Genomic DNA, 17382 nt, shown 5'->3' with positions numbered 1-17382 from the left:
TGCCTTTACTGCAGATTGTGAATCGATTTCAGCATGTAACGATCACAGTCTGTGGAGCTGCCGCCGCCGCCCTCCAGCTGTACATTACCTGATCTGGCCGGCACGACTCCCCCGGTCTCCGCTGTCTTCTTCTCTGCTCCGGGCTCCAGCTTCACTGAACTTCCTGCCGGGGGAAGTTTAACCAGTAGAGGGCGCTCTACTGTTTAAACTTCCTGCCGGGACAGGAAGTTCAGTGAAGCTGGAGCCCGGAGCAGAGAAGAAGACAGCGGAGACCGGGGGAGTCGTGCCGGCCAGAACAGGTAAGGTATCTCCGCTGTATTGCGTCGGTCGTCAGGCATTCGGACGCCGCTATTGACGCAATCCCGACTCACGGCCGATCGAGAAAAATGTTCCGCATGGACGGATCGACGGGAACGATTGATTTCGGACGGAAATCGATCGTTCTGTCGGCGTTTGCACGACTATTTCACAGTAGATTCGATCACAGTGATCAAATCTGCTGTATATCGGTGGGAAAATCATTAGGTGTATGGGCCCATTAAATAACTTCTATTTATGCAGGCATGTGTATCTGACTTAGGTTTGCACTTGCACGCATTTGTATACGTCCAGTGTAGTTGGGGAAAGTGCACCACCAGTTTGTTACTTAATGAGGCACATGTGGTATCATTTTAAGCATGACGAGTTGTAGAATACATTTTGGTGTGTCTTAAAGCTTGGACCCAAGTCACATTAAAAATAGGTAGGGACAAACTCAATCCAATGTAAAAAGAGAGTTTTAGGGTTGAGGACCATGTCTTGTGTATTCTTTTTAGTCACAAACTGAATCAAAAGCAAATTACATTTATCACATTATCTGTACCAAAATAAAAGATTTGTAAAATGAAAACAAAGTGACAGAATATAAAATAAAAAAACATATTGTCACCTTAGGACATTGGTTTTTAAATATGTATGCCATGAGGGTTTATTACTGTTATTTTTGCAAATAAGGTCTTGTAATTATCAATAGTGTACAATGAGAAAGCAAAAATCAAAAATCAGAAAAATACACTTTTATTTCCAAATACAATATTGTCACCATACATTGCGCTTGGAACACAATCTAAATGTTGTAATAACCAGGATGGATAAGTAAATAACATTTGTGGGTTTAACTTCTAGTTAGCACTATTCATTGTAAAGCTATAATGGATGTAAACAGAGAAATGGTAGGATTTTTTTAATTTTTTTCCCTTATTTTCTCTTTAACTACTAGCCGACCACTCCACGCCAATTGGCGTGAACACGGCGGCAGCCCCAGGGCCGCTACACGCGTGAACGGCTCTCTATGGGGCTTACAGGAGATCGCACACACTGCTGCGCGCGCGCATCCCTGCTTGGAAGGCGAAGCTCCCAGCCGCGATCGCTGCTCGAAGACTGTTAGACGGTGAAACCGCCGTCTAATTAGGCTGTACAGCACTGCGATCAGCAGCAGCAGTACTGGAGACAGCCATGTGACACGGCTGTCCCCTCTGTTGATGCGGGAGTTATCCGCTGTCATAGGCTGAAGCCTATAACAGCCGATCACGCTGATTGGCTGGCGGGGGGAGGGAGCTGGGTAAAAAAAATAAAATAAAAAAATAGTAAAATTTATTAAAAGAATAATAAAGTAAATTATTTATTTAAAAAAAAAACTGCGGGAGCAATCAGACCCCACCAGCAGAAAGCTCTGTTGGTGGGGAGAAGAGGGGGGGGGGGGGGGGGGCCCTGCAGCTTGGCCTTAAAGCTGCAGTGGCCAATTTAACAAAAAAGGGCCTGGTTTTTAGGGGGGTTTAACACTGCAGTCTTCAAGTGGTTAGTGCCTAGAAAATATGATAATTAACATAATTGTCACACACTAAACCGTACGTTGTCCTGAAAAAAAAACAATAAATAGATCATTTAGGTGTGATAAGTAGTAATAAAGTTATTAGAGAATGAATGAGAGCAGTGCTGATGTGTGAAAATTGCTCTCATCCTGAAGTGGATAAAAAATACGTATTAGTTAGGGGTAGCTCCGCTTAAACGCAGGAAACAAATTTTATGTTAAAAATATTCAGGTAAAGACATGGTGGGATTGAATGGACAGGAGCGAGCTGAGATTGGTTGTGATTGGACGATTGGGCCCAGCCTACCGTTTGTCCCCAGGGCAGTGTGGCTTGGAGCTATTGGATCACAGTTGATAGTAGCCCCGTTTAAAACAAACCTGAAGTGAGAAAAAAGTACGATATAATGAATTGTATGTGTAGTGTGGATTCATTGGTAATGAATGCGGCAGCCAGACTGATACATTCTTCTCACCGCAGCGCCTCTACAACTCCGCTCTGTAAAGCACTACACTGGCTCCCCATCAGCTTTAGGATCAATTTCAAAATCCTGTGCTTTGCCTACAAATCAGTGCACAAGACCTGCCCGACCTACATCTCTGATTGGTCCACAGGCACATACCAGCCCGCCCCCTCCGATCCTCCAATGACCTGCGTCTAGTCGCACCTCGCATAACTCAGTCACACGCACGATTGCAGGACTTTACCAGGGCTGCCCCTACTCTCTGGAACTCGCTTCCACCAGCCGTCAGACTCGCCCCCACCTTTAATACCTTCAAACAAGCTCTCAAGACTCACCTCTTTACGCTCGCATACCCCCCTACACCAGCACCATAACATGTTCTGTTAGACTACCTCTCAAAAGATGCACCTATTGTCTCCACCCCACCCTTTAGATTGTAAGCCTCTGGCAGGGCCCTCCTCCCTAACGTATCCAGCTTGATTATGCAATCTTACTGACAACCACCCTTCTTGTAGACTCGAACAGTCTCTATTTTGACCTATGACACTGTATTGTTATCAAATCATTTGCATGATCTTGTTTTGTTGTGAGTTTCCTGTATGTCCTACCTTGTATGTTACCCCATTTATCTATTGTGCAGCGCTGCGTAATATGTTGGCGCTTTATAAATACAATAAATAATAATAATAAATAATAATAAGGAACAGAACATTAGTAGCAAAGGAATACTCATATTTTTATTCTCAGTTATATAGCTTTTTCTTTAGAACATAGAATCATTTAGGCATGTTTGCAGTTTAGAAACCACACTCTGTATTTTAAACTGTAACACAGAGCAGAAATAATGACCCTTTGAACTTTCCTGCAGTAAAACCTTATCTCAAGCTGTCTCTGTCACTGTTTCTTGGCTGTTTCAGTGCTTCAGAATACAGGACTGTGGGTGGAATAGCTCAGAAAAGCTCATTTGCATAGATAACGTCTGAAGTTTTTTTTAACTCTTCCTGTACTGGAAAACATGAGACTTTTCTGTGCTGCTTATGTTCTATTTCTTAGCTGTACTACACATACAATTATTTATCTCATACGTTTATTTTCGCATCGGGTTTACCTTAACTGTACAAAAAATAAAAAATCGGTTTGGACAGCCGTTTGACGTCTGTATGTGGATTACTGGCCGTCACTCTCACAGCCGGTCTTCGGTATTTGCTCGCCCATCTTATCAGTGCGCCCGGCCTGTTCCCATGTAACCTCCCTCTTTCTTGTGTCTTTTCAGGAGCAGCAGAACCTGTACCAGCGATCCTCCGAGGTCACCGCCGCCACGTTTCACCATCCGAGTCGCTTCGTCAAGCTGTGGGTAAAGCTGGTGACCCCTCTGATAAAGAACTTCTTCTGATCGGCTGGTTAGTAGAGGACTCTGTGTCCTCCCTTCATTAGATATAGAAAAACAAAGCAGATTGAGGGCCCCAATAGTGCTGTATGTCAAACCAATTGGTCACAAGAGTAAATATTTGAGAATATACTCACAAAGGTGGGTTACCTCTGTTAACTACTCAGGTGGGGAGATAAGACCCAAACCCACTCGGGTTATAAATGTTGCTCTGCGTAGAAGAAAGGGGGTAACACCCCTCTACCAAGGCTGGGCACTCAGAATAAACAATTGTTCCAAACGGAGGCGCCAGATAAGGATAAAATAGTTAAAAAGCGTATAAAGAGGGGGAGGTAGTGGTGGAGTTACCTCCCACAAGAAGACACACGATTAGTTTTTCACTGAAAAATATCTTTATTCAAGTAGACTCCAGAATGATAGCAACACGTTTCACGGGTTACATACCGCTTCATCAGGCTATACGTGGAGCTAGGAGGAACGAATATACATGCTAGGAACTTATATAGTGTCAAAAATGAGGTTCTGCTTCAAAAATCCCAATATTCTATAAAATTATATACAACGGGAAAAAAACAATTGTATGTGTATGAGAGGTCAATGTGAACAATTACACATGATTATAACACTACAATAAAAATCTGTAGTATCTGTTTTTAACTATATTATCCTTATCTGGCGCCTCCGGTTTGAACAATTGTTTATTACAATAGTCATAGACTGTGGATAATGGTCTTGTGAAAAAGCGTGAAGCTCAGAAACGTTTATGGGCAGATTGACCAACAGACAGAGAGATTGGAGAGAGATCTGTTGGCTGCAGGTCGGTTCTGGATCGATTTCAGTCTGAAATCTCTTGGGCATCGGCGTTGTGACGTCACACTGTCTCCGCCCTGCTTCTCATTCACGCGTCCACGTATTTGCCGACATAACGTGATGTCACACCCGTCCACGTATTTGCCGGCATAACGTGATGTCACACCCGTCCACGTATTTGCCGGCATAACGTGATTCACACGCGTCCACGTATTTGCCGGCATAACGTGATGTCACGCGTCCACGTATTTGCCGGCATAACGTGATTCACACGCGTCCACGTATTTGCAGACCTAACGTGATGTCACACGCGCCCATGTATTTGCAGACATAACGTGATGTCACACACGCCCACGTATTTGCCGGGAACCATGTGGGGCGCGTTTGTGGGACGCAGTGCGGAGACGGGACCAGGAATGGACACAGACAGGTAACGTATACTGTCTGCACCGGGCACATTTTACATTCGGGGGGACAGCGCCGGGGGTTGCGTGGCGTTTGCTGCTCAGCCCGGGATTACACGCCATTCCCGCCGCACACCCCATCAAGCATGTTGGCCTGACATTTTGCATGTCCAATTGGAACATGCGACCAATTTCGGCCTGAAATTTGTTGCATCTTCGATCGGGCATGCTCTTGGCGGCGTTGGTTTTCATCCAATTATAGTTGAATCGGATGATCGATCGGCCGCCAATGTGCTCGATGTATGGCCACCTTTACGGTATTGTGATAAACGATTGATCGCTACCTGATATCCGTCATTGAATGCCTTTGCCATCTTCCACAGAATGACCTCTCCCAATCATTGTTCAGTCGCACAATCAATCAAACGTTGGTCAAAGTGGCCTTCCTCGTTTAAGAGATTTTCGTTAGATTTGATCTCAAAGGAAACCAGAGTTGACATAAAGGAAACGTTTTATACATGCCTGGGGCTTCCTCCAGCCCCATGCACATGGATTGCTCCCACGCTGCCGATGGGGCTGGAGGAAGCCCCAGGTATGTACCGTATTAGACGTTTCCTTTTATGTCAGCTCTGGTACACTTAAATATGAAATCTAACATCTAATCTCCAAATTGTCTTGTAACGTATTTATAGCAGAAATGATGCAGGTGTTGCGAAGGGAAATGTCTCTGAGATTATTTGCTTATATTATTATTATTATTATTAAACTTGTATAGAGTTCTAATATATTATTCAGTGCTGTACGATTAGATTAGGGTAGACATTACAGCATCAAACAATGATACACAGGGACAGTACAGCATTAAGCAATGGTGCGCTAACTAGAGCTGTAAGAATAGACAATGGTGCGCAAATTGCAATGTAGGGATAAGTACTGTATACTGCAGCAGACGAGTCACTGAGTATGTGGCGGAGAAGGCGTAGAATTTAAGGGGTGGGGGAGAGGGACACATAAGGGTTGGAGTTGGAGCTGGCAGGTTAGCAGTGCTGAACAGATGGAGGCCTGCTTAATTGAATGTGGGAGAGGCCTGATGGGGAGGGAGTTCCATAGAGTAGGGCCTGTTATGGAGAAGTCCTGGAGCCTCGCGAGTGAGCAAGTGATGTGAGGGGCGGATATCTGTGGACTGTTGGAGGATATATACAGTTGGAGGCTAATTTACAGATATGCAGCTTTTTCTGTAAGATTCTGAGCCCCCGGTATGAGTTGTCCCCCCCGGCCCCTGTGAGGAAGGGAGACCTTGGCGTAGGCAGTGCAGCTGTAAGAAGAGTTGAGGAAGTTATTCTGTATTTTCAGCAGTTGCTCTGAGGAATGTGTTATTTCACGATCACCTTTCTGTACACTTCCTCTTCCACGTTCTTTTCTGACGTTTTATGAGCGACTCTGGTTTGTAGTAACTTTCCATATACGCCAGACAGCTCTGGACTCTCGGTGCGTCAGGCGTCTCTCTATGCGTCAGGCGTCTCTCTGTGCGTCAGGCGTCTCTCTGTGCGGCGGGCGTCTGTGTGTCAGATGTCTCTCTGTGCGTCGGGTGCTTTTCTGTGGGTCAGGCGTCTCTCTGTAGACAGGCGGCTCTCTGTGCGTCGGGCGTCTTTCTGTGCGTCGGGCGTCTGTGTGTCAGATGTCTCTCTGTGCGGTGGGCGCCTTTCTGTGGGTCAGGCGTCTCTCTGTAGTCAGGCGGCTCTCTGTGCGTCGGGCGTCTTTCTGTGCGGCGGGCGTCTCTCTGTGCGGCGGGCGTCTGTGTGTCAGATGTCTCTCTGTGCGTCGGGCGCCTTTCTGTGGGTCAGGCGTCTCTCTGTAGTCAGGCGGCTCTCTGTGCGGCGGGCGGCTCTCTGTGCGGCGGGCGTCTCTGTGCCAGATGTCTCTCTGTGCGTTGGGCGCCTTTCTGTGGGTCAGGCGTCTCTCTGTAGTCAGGCGGCTCTCTGTGCGGCGGGCGTCTTTCTGTGCGGCGGGCGTCTCTCTGTGCGGCGGGCGTCTCTCTGTGCGGCGGGCGTCTCTCTGTGCGGCGGGCGTCTGTGTGCCAGATGTCTCTCTGTGCGGCGGGCGTCTGTGTGTCAGATGTCTCTCTGTGCGGTGGGCGCCTTTCTGTGGGTCAGGCGTCTCTCTGTAGTCAGGCGGCTCTCTGTGCGGCGGGCGGCTCTCTGTGCGGCGGGCGTCTCTGTGCCAGATGTCTCTCTGTGCGTTGGGCGCCTTTCTGTGGGTCAGGCGTCTCTCTGTAGTCAGGCGGCTCTCTGTGCGGCGGGCGTCTTTCTGTGCGGCGGGCGTCTCTCTGTGCGGCGGGCGTCTCTCTGTGCGGCGGGCGTCTCTCTGTGCGGCGGGCGTCTGTGTGCCAGATGTCTCTCTGTGCGTTGGGCGCCTTTCTGTGGGTCAGGCGTCTCTCTGTAGTCAGGCGGCTCTCTGTGCGGCGGGCGTCTTTCTGTGCGGCGGGCGTCTCTCTGTGCGGCGGGCGTCTGTGTGTCAGATGTCTCTCTGTGTGTTGGGCGCCTTTCTGTGGGTCAGGCTGCTCTCTGTAGTCAGGCGGCTCTCTGTGCGTCGGGCGCCTTTCTGTGCGTCGGCGTCTCTCTGTGCGTTGGCGTCTCTCTGTGCGTCGGCGCCTTTCTGTGGGTCGGGCGGCTCTCTGTGCGACGGCGTCTCTCTGTGGGTCGGGCGACTCTGTGTGCCAGATGTCTCTCTGTGCGTCGGGCGCCTTTCTGTAGTCAGGCGGCTCTCTGTGCGTCGGGCGTCTTTCTGTGCGTCGGGCGTCTGTGTGCCAGATGTCTCTCTGTGTGTCGGGCGCCTTTCTGTGGGTCAGGCGTCTCTCTGTAGTCAGGCGGCTCTCTGTGCGTCGGGCGTCTTTCTGTGCGTCAGGCGTCTCTCTGTGCGTCGGGCGTCTGTGTGTCAGATGTCTCTCTGTGCGTCAAATGGCTCTCTGTGCGTCGGGTGCTTTTCTGTGGGTCAGGCGTCTCTCTGTAGTCAGGCGGCTCTCTGTGCATCGGGCGTCTTTCTGTGCGGCGGGCGGCTCTCTGTGCGGCGGGCGTCTGTGTGTCAGATGTCTCTCTGTGCGTCGGGCGCCTTTCTGTGGGTCAGGCGTCTCTCTGTAGACAGGCGGCTCTCTGTGCGTCGGGCGTCTTTCTGTGCGTCAGGTGTCTCTCTGTGCGTCGGGCGTCTGTGTGTCAGATGTCTCTCTGTGCGTCGGGCGCCTTTCTGTGGGTCAGGCGTCTCTCTGTAGACAGGCGGCTCTCTGTGCGTCGGGCGTCTTTCTGTGCGTCAGGCGTCTCTCTGTGCGTCGGCCGTCTCTCTGTGCGGCGGGCGTCTGTGTGTCAGATGTCTCTCTGTGTGTCGGGCGCCTTTCTGTGGGTCAGGCGTCTCTCTGTAGACAAGCGGCTCTCTGTGCGTCGGGCGTCTTTCTGTGCGTCGGGCGTCTCTCTGTGCGTCGGGCGTCTGTGTGTCAGATGTCTCTCTGTGCGTCAGATGGCTCTCTGTGTGTCGGGCGCCTTTCTGTGGGTCAGGCGTCTCTCTGTAGTCAGGCGGCTCTCTGTGCATCGGGCGTCTTTCTGTGCGGCGGGCGGCTCTCTGTGCGGCGGGCGTCTGTGTGTCAGATGTCTCTCTGTGCGTCGGGCGCCTTTCTGTGGGTCAGGCGTCTCTCTGTAGTCAGGCGGCTCTCTGCGTCGGCGTCTCTCTGTGCGTTGGCGCCTTTCTGTGGGTCGGGCGGCTCTCTGTGCATCGGGCGCCTTTCTGTGCGTCGGCGTCTCTCTGTGAGTCGGGTGCCTTTCTGTGTGTCAGCATGTCTGTGCGTCAGGCATATGGAGGCTTTTTGGCCCTTTGTAGCCCCGTACACACTCCAGTGAGTTCTGGTTCACCATGAGCTTGCTGGGCAATCTGTGACTCAGATCACGTGACTAATGGAGACACAAATCTGCAGCTCCTCTCGTGTTGAGTGTCACCACCAAGGGCAGTTTTGGAGAGAGACAAATAGAGAAGTGCTGCTTGTGTTTAAATGTATGGGGATGCTTCACCCTCTTAAAGTGAGCAGCCATTATATATTTGATCCCTGATGAAGCGAGGGTGTCCCCTCAGGAGACGCATTGGCTTTGACATGTACGTTAATGTTTTTATCAGTTGTGAAGCAATAGGGGATGCAGAGGTTGCACTGGGGCCCCTCCTTCATCCATCTCATTAGCTTATCATAGGTGCTACATTGATAATGAACACCTTTATATGTGCATTGCATAGTGCTAATCCTTAACAAACTGTTTCCTTACTCTGATTACTCCTCTCTGACACTGAAACTGTACAAGTGTTGGGACTCCATGTCAATAGAGTGCTTGAGGGTCCCATGTAAAACTCGCACTGGGGCCCCAAGCGCCTTAGTTACACCACTGGTTTTGATACAATAAAGGCCTATTTCCGCTAAGCCTGAATCTGGGCTAAAGGTATATACCAGGTGTCTGCAACCCACGGCTCCGGAGCCGCATGCGGCTCTTTTTCACCTTCGCCGTGGCTCCCAGGCGGCTCCGGTGTCAGTGGCTGCGGCGCGCGTGTGACGTGTGCTGTCGCTGGCCGGCAGCCTATCAGAGAGGCCGCCGGACCAGTGCAGTGCAGGGCTTCGGGCGGCCATTTTCCGTAGCCCTGCAGTGTAATGCAGGCAGGACGTGACGTAGGAAGAGGATCGTGGTAGTTGCGCGCCACAAGGTCGGGACCGGAGGTCGGGATCGGAGGAGATCGTGACAGGAGGTCTTCTGACTAGGTGAGTAAATGGGTTTTTCTTTTCAGATCTGCTGAAGGATTGTGCATATGGGGGTCAGATCTGCTGAAGGATTGTGCATATGGGGGTCAGATCTGCTGAAGGATTGTGCATATGGGGGTCAGATCTGCTGAAGGATTGTGCATATGGGGGTCATATCTGCTGAAGGATTGTGCATATGGGGGTCATATCTGCTGAAGGATTGTGCATATGGGGGTCATATCTGCTAACGATTTGTGCATATGGGGGTCATATCTGCTAACGATTTGTGCATATGGGGGTCATATCTGCTGAAGGATTGTGCATATGGGGGTCATATCTGCTAACGATTTGTGCATATGGGGGTCATATCTGCTAACGATGTTTTATAATGGTTTTGCGGCTCCCAGTTTTTTTTCTCTTTTCGGAAACGGGTCCAAGTGGCTCTTTATGTCTTAAAGGTTGCAGACCCCTGGTATATACACACGCCCAACTTTTTCGACCAACCTGTTGTCTGACTTGTTGTTTGAACGACAAGTTGGACGTGTGTACGCGCTGTCGAGCGACTGATAACAGCCAGTTTGCCCAATCCACTTGGCAGATCAGTTAAATCAATTGTCGTTCAAATGACTGTCAGGTCCGTACGTGTGTAGAAACCACTTCCAGTCACTTGTCCTGCTAATAGACGTTCAAACATACAGTCGGTAAAGAGACTCTGTAACAAACATGTCATCCTGTTTTCTACCATCCTACAAGTTCCTAAACCTGTTCTAATGTGCTCTGGCTTACTGCAGCACTTTCTACTATCACAGTGTCTGTAATAAATCAATGTATCTTTACCCTGTCGGACTTGTCGCCCTGTGTCTGGAAGGCTGCCAACTCTTCCGTGCTGATCTGTGATGCACACCCCTCTCCAGGCCCCTCTATGCACACTCCAGTGTGTGTGTTATTTACATAAGCTAGCAGTGTCTCTGCTCTCAGATATCAGTGAGACAAGAGAGCTGGATAAAAATCCTCCTCTGTTAGGCTGTGAAAGGAGCTGGGCTGGCACATACTGAGGAATTACAGACACAGGGCAGAGCTGTCTGCAGGAAGAAACAATGAGCCTGTCACTATTCAGTGGATGAGAGCTGCAGGGGACAGAAGGTAAACACACAAATGATCTTTTGAGATTCAAAAGGAAGTCTGTATACAGCCTGCTTGTGTATGGATGTATTTTCTATGTGTGGACATACTGTACATCAACCTACTTCCTGTTTTGGTGGCCATTTTGTTTGTTTATAAACAAACTTTTAAAAACAGTTTTTAAATACTTTTAATGTGGCGGGGAGCGGCGAAATTGTGACAGAGGGGAATAGGAGATGTCCCCTAACGCACTGGTATGTTTACTTTTGTGCAATTTTAACAATACAGATTAGTCCATTGTCCATTATCAAGTTGGTTAAACGACATGTAAATTAGCATATCAGCCGCTTTGTTGGTCAGTGTGTACAGGACGTTTGAACGATGTGTTGTTTGCTCTTAAAGTCGTTCAAATGACATACCGGTGTACGGTTGGTTGTGTGTACGCACCTTAAAGCCAATGGGTACCGGATTAAAAAAGAAAAAGTCAGATACTCACCTAAGGAGAGGGAAGGCTCGGTCCTAATGAGCCTTCCCTCTCCTCTCCCGGTGCCCTCGGTGCTGCTCTAGCTCCCCCATTCGCGTCCGCCGCTGCAGGGACTTCGGAAGCCCGAGTGCTCCCGAAGACGGGCCGCTCCATACTACGTACGCGCGAGCGCGTCATAGAGGGCGCTCGCGCATGCGTAGTATGGAGCGGCCGCGTCATCGGGAGCCCGAGTGCTCCCGAAGGCTTCCGAAAGCTCCCGAAGGCATGCGGAAGTGGCAGTATTTGACCGAACTGGTCGAATACTGCCACGGGGGATCCTGCGCGGGACCGGGCATCGGGAGAGGAGGGGGAAGGCTCATTAGGACCGAGCCTTCCCTCTCCTTAGGTGAGTATCTGACTTTTTCTTTTTTAATCCGGTAAACATTCACTTTAATGGGGTTCTGTGGAGTCGTGTAATGAGCATTAGCAGACACTTGCCTGGGGCTTCTATCAGCCCCCTATAGCTGTAATGTCCTGCACCGTCCTCCTCCGATCACTCGTTTCCCGCCGCCGGTCCCGGTCTAATTATGCGGCCGCGGCCGTGTGAGCTCCCGCTCACGTGCGCGCTCCCGCTCGCGTCCCCGGGAGCTTACTACACAGGCGCAGTACAAGAAAACCACGTACTGTGCCTGCGCAGTAAGCTCCCGGAGACGGGCGTGCGCATTATTCGTCTTTGTAGACGACTAATTGCCTGGTGCTGGCGGCGGGGAACGGCGGATCGGAGGAGGATGGCGCCAGACATTACAGCTACAGGGGGCTGATAGAAGCCCCAGGTAAGTTTCAGTTTATGTTCATTACATGACTCCACAGAACCCCTTTAAATCTGTAGCATTTCCCCGCTTACAAGCTGCACAGGGAGACGTTTCCCATCTGTTTCATTGCCTTCCGTCCAGATCACACTGAGATGGGAATGCGCAGCTGATACACTGTAGCCGTGCATGGCGCGACTTAGAGATTCTGGCTGTGCAGCAGAACAGGAGCCGCAGCCGGATCAGAAACAGCGCCTCCTAGTGAAAGCCAGTGCCTAAGAACGCATTCCTTATACTGGAGAGCCCTTCTCACTTATTAGTCCACCCATGCCAGAGACAGGATAGGTGTCTGGATACAGCCTTTCTCCTGGAGACAGCGACACATGGAGACCGCCTGGTGCCCGACTCTCTCAGCCACCACTCAAGGTGAGCGGCGTACATTAACCACTTGGGGACCGGGATTTAAACCCTCCTTCAGGGCCAGAGCAGTTTGCCTGGATTAGGTTTCCCACGTTTAGATAGCCAGGAATGGGTGTCCCCAGTATAGATGGGTGTCCCCAGTATAGATGGGTGTCCCCAGTATAGGCAGCCTTCATTACTCACCTCCCCAGGTCCAGCGAGGAGCAGCTCTCCCACTTCCGCTATGCCCTGCATCCAGCCTCGCACTGTCGCTAAGTTCCGGGTCCCGGCTTGATGACATCATCAACCCGGGACACGACACTAGAGGCAGGGCGGGTCTGGATTCTGGGCAGAGCGTTGCGCCTCAAAAGATCACTATGCTTGGCCGGTGATCATAGTGATCATGTTATCTGGAGCCAATCGCGATGGCTCCTCATCAGTGAGGGGAGATGTCAGCTGTCATATAACAGCCTAATCTCCCCTTTCGGGCGCGCACGATCACGGCGTAACTGTAAGATCCCTGACTTCAGGGACGTTCCAGTTACATCCTATCAGCCACGCGGAGGATGTAACTGTAATGTCCTTACTCCCAAAGGGGTTACAGGAACACGATCGCCAAACATTTTAAAATACTATTTATTTGTGTGTGTTTACATGTATGTTTTTTTGTTGTTTTTTTTAGTAAAATGAGCCATAAATTACTTTCCTCCTATACTGCTTTCACTTTTACAGTAGTCATTAGAAATCTGAGAGGTTTTGGACTAGTCCATCTCCTCATGGGGATTCTCAATTATTTATTCTTTACAAAAACTCTTCCTGGACAGGATCTATATATGGTTGCTGGCTGGCCTCGCTACTCATTTCCACACTATTCTGGCAGTTGGAGTGAGCAACTGCCATTCGCCAATTGCTTTTGAAAATAAAGAAATACCGGAGAATCCCCCATGAGGAGATGGACTAGTCCCAAACATGTCAGTTCTGTCAGATTTCTATTACCTACTGTAAGTGACATCAACATAGGAGAAAATAAATTTATAGCACATTTTATTCTGGGAGAAACATGTTTTTTATTTGTTTGCATGTACTTAACATAATACAGTTTTCCGCAATAGTGGTCCTTTAAAGGGAATCTAAAGCGAGAGGGATATGAAGGCTGCCATATTTCCTTTCAAGAAATACCAGTTGCCTGGCTGTATTGCTGATCCTCTGCCTCTAATACTATTAGCCATAGCCCCTGAACAAGCATGCAGCAAATCAGGTGTTTCTGACATTATTGTCAGATCTGACAAGATTAGCTGCATGCTTGTTTCTGGTGTGATTCAGACACCACTGCAGCCAAATAGATCAGCAGGGCTGCTAGGCAACTGGTATTGTTTAAAAGCAAATAAATATGGAGGCCTCAATTTAGGTTCCCTTTAAGGGGTTTAAAGTGAACCTCCGGACTAAAAATCTACTCAGCAGAAGGCTGGTGTTTCTTTAACAGTTTCACAGCATCAGAACTTTGTATTTCTTACCAAAGCATCATTTTTAGCTGCATTTTTAGCTAAGCTCCACCCATCAAAGAAAAAAAGCCCGGGCTTTTTTCCCCTGATGCTGTGCAGAGCATGATGGGATTTCCTATGTTGTTGTTCACGTTGCCTAGCAACTGGAAGAGGTGCTCAGGACACAGGACAGTTGGAACTGTGTCTCATGCTTCCTGTCACCTCCTTTCAACCAAAAAGATGGCTGCCCTCATGAAATCAAACATTTACCTGTTCTTTTAAAACAGGGTGGGTAAGAGATTATATTACCTATTTTAATTAGCATAACTAATGTAACTTAATGACAGTATGTTTGTTTAGGCTGGAGTTCCTCTTTAAGCATCCCCATACATTTAAATGCAGAGAGTGCTTCTCTTTTTGTCTGTGGCAGCTCTGAGTGTCTCTCTGTGACTCATGTGACATTTGTGCCGCTGACGACAGCCGATCCATCATTTCACTCTTTCTGAACGCAGTTCTGTTTTTTATTCAGCAGAAAAGGCTTCGCTGAGGTCACACTTCCTCTAAAAGCGATTGCACCAATCCGGATGAGTTTAGCGAGGGAAGTCGGGGACAGGAGGGGAGGGGGAAGACTCCTGAAATCCCCCCTGACTGTTTCACACCAGCGAGATTATTCAAATGAGGCTGATTCGCCCTCTCGTCCCCCCGTGTGTCTGTCGCAGACCGCCATTCTCAGAGCTCGCCCCCTCCAAACACTTCAGGCTAAATATAAGTGGCAGCTTTCCCTCTCAGCGCTTACAGTAAATCCTGGCAGGTGGGCTGTGATGTGTGATTGCGTGTGATCGCGGGTTCCCGAGGGCAGCGACCGCTTGTCAGGCGTGAGAAAGTCACCCATGTGCTACCGTGACAGTGATGTTCCTTTAAGCCCCTGTGCGATCCGTCAGCACAAGTAACATCCTGAGAAAAGCCCAACATGTAGAAAATACTCAGTTAAAGGGGCACTATGACGAAAAAATTGTAAAATTTAAAATATGTGCAAACCTAAACATATAAGAAGTAAGTTTTTCCAGAGTAAAATGAGCCATAAATTACTTTTCTCCTATGTTGCTGTCACTTACAGTAGGTAGTAGAAATCTGTCAGAAGCAACAGGTTTTGGACCAGTCCATTTCTTCATGGGGGGATACTCAGGGATTTATTTATTTTCAAAAGCACTTAGTGAATGGCAGTTGCTCCGTCCAACTACCATAAACTGTGTAGCTAGCAGGGAAACTGGCCAGCATCATTGTTTAAATCCTTTTTAGGGAATATCTTTATAAAGAATAAAAGCCTTGCTGAGAATCCCCTATGAAGAGATGGACTAGTCCAAAACCTGTCACTTCTGTCAGATTTCTACTGCCTACTGTAAGTGACAGCAACATAGGAGAAAAGTAATTTATGGCTCATTTTGCTCTGGAAAAATGTACTTCTTATTTGTCTGTTTGCACATATTTTAAATGTTACAGTTTTACAGTCTCTTTTCTTTGCTACAAATTGTCTATGAATTACCCGAACTACACATACATTCATTATATCATACTTTTTTTCTTGCCTGCAGTTACCCTTCCTGTAGGAAGACCGCAGAGTCCTGACCTGCAGAGTTACCCCTCCTATAGGAAGACCACAGAGTCCTGACCTGCAGAGTTACCCCTGCTATAGGAAGACCGCAGAGTCCTGACCTGCAGAGTTACCCCTCCTATAGGAAGACCACAGAGTCCTGACCTGCAGAGTTACCCCTCCTATAGGAAGACCACAGAGTCCTGACCTGCAGAGTTACCCCTCCTATAGGAAGACCGCAGAGTCCTGACCTGCAGAGTTACCCCTCCTATAGGAAGACCACAGAGTCCTGACCTGCAGAGTTACCCCTCCTATAGGAAGACCACAGAGTCCTGACCTGCAGAGTTACCCCTCCTATAGGAAGACTGCAGAGTCCTGACCTGCAGAGTTACTCCTCCTCCTATAGGAAGACCGCAGAGTGCTGACCTGCAGAGTTACCTCTCCTATAGGAAGACAGCAGAGTGCTGACCTGCAGAGTTACCCCTCCTATAGGAAGACTGCAGAGTCCTGACCTGCAGAGTTACCCCTCCTATAGGAAGACTGCAGAGTCCTGACCTGCAGAGTTACCCCTCCTATAGGTAGACTGCAGAGTCCTGACCTGCAGAGTTACCCCTCCTATAGGAAGACCACAGAGTCCTGACCTGCAGAGTTACCCCTCCTATAGGAAGACGGCAGAGTCCTGACCTGCAGAGTTACCCCTCCTATAGGAAGACGGCAGAGTCCTGACCTGCAGAGTTACTCCTCCTATAGGAAGCCTGCAGAGTCCTGACCTGCAGAGTTACCCCTCCTATAGGAAGACCACAGAGTCCTGACCTGCAGAGTTACCCCTCCTATAGGAAGAGTGCAGAGTCCTGACCTGCAGAGTTACCCCTCCTATAGGAAGACAGCAGAGGCCTGACCTGCAGAGTTACCCCTCCTATAGGAAAACCGCAGAGTCCTGACCTGCAGAGTTACCCCTCCTATAGGAAGACTGCAGAGTCCTGACCTGCAGAGTTACCCCTCCTATAGGAAGACTGCAGAGTCCTGACCTGCAGAGTTACCCCTCCTATAGGAAGACTGCAGTGTCCTGACCTACAGAGTTACCCTTCCTATAGGAAGACTGCAGAGTCCTGACCTGCAGAGTTACCCCTCCTATAGGAAGACTGCAGAGTCCTGACCTGCAGAGTTACCCCTCCTATAGGAAGACTGCAGAGCCCTGACCTGCAGAGTTACCCCTCCTATAGGAAGAGTGCAGAGTAATGACTAGGACTGAGCTCTCGGATTCCGAATTTCGAGTTTGCCATCGGAATTTGGCAGTTCCGAGTAAGCTCTCGAAACCCGAAAATTCGGCAATTCCGAGTACCGAATTCGCGTTTACATTGAAGTCAATAGTGCTAAATTCCATGGTTAATTGTAAAGCCCCCTTACATGCTATCATCAGCAAATTTGGCATGTATGTTAAGCAGATGAGTAGGAACATGGTAAAAAAAAAATTGTGAAAAGACCTTATAGTTTTTGAAAAAATCGATTTTAAAGTTTCATAGGAAAAATGTTTTTTAAACTGTGTAAAATGACACTGCTGCAGAGCAGGTTACTGCATTCCGAGTTCTGTATACATATTGTATACATTTCATGAAAACAGACAGCGTGGGGTCCCCCCTCCCAAGCCTCCTTAACCCCTTGTCCCCCATGCAGGCTGGGATAGCCAGAATGCGGTGTCCCGGTCACGTGGGGCTTCGCACCCTGAGCTATACCAGCCCGCATGGTCCATGGTATGGGGGGGCTCTGGAGGAGAGGGGCGGCCAACCTCCCCCTCTCCCCCAGAGCCCTTGTTCAATCCATGGACAAGGGGCTCTTCCCCACCT

At 49.1% G+C, this 17382-nt stretch overlaps 1 protein-coding gene across 3 annotated transcripts in view; it reads left to right on the top strand.

The window, feature by feature from the left end:
• PGS1 (phosphatidylglycerophosphate synthase 1) overlaps positions 1-17382 on the top strand; it is a 213337-nt gene that overhangs the window by 69645 nt on the left and 126310 nt on the right. For all 3 annotated transcript variants that reach the window (XR_011025276.1, XM_068263319.1, XM_068263318.1), the window contains exon 9: positions 3584-3710. Coding sequence is in view for 2 of the 3 variants with exons in the window: in XM_068263319.1 (XP_068119420.1) it covers positions 3584-3703 (120 nt within the window). In the remaining variant the exon portion in view is untranslated. The remainder of the gene's footprint in view (positions 1-3583; positions 3711-17382) is intronic.

This window comes from Hyperolius riggenbachi, chromosome 12 (assembly GCF_040937935.1).
Source record: "Hyperolius riggenbachi isolate aHypRig1 chromosome 12, aHypRig1.pri, whole genome shotgun sequence".
Taxonomy (NCBI): domain Eukaryota; kingdom Metazoa; phylum Chordata; class Amphibia; order Anura; family Hyperoliidae; genus Hyperolius; species Hyperolius riggenbachi.
The sequence above is the reverse complement of the archived record's forward strand: the minus strand, read 5'-3'. Positions and strand labels throughout refer to the sequence as shown.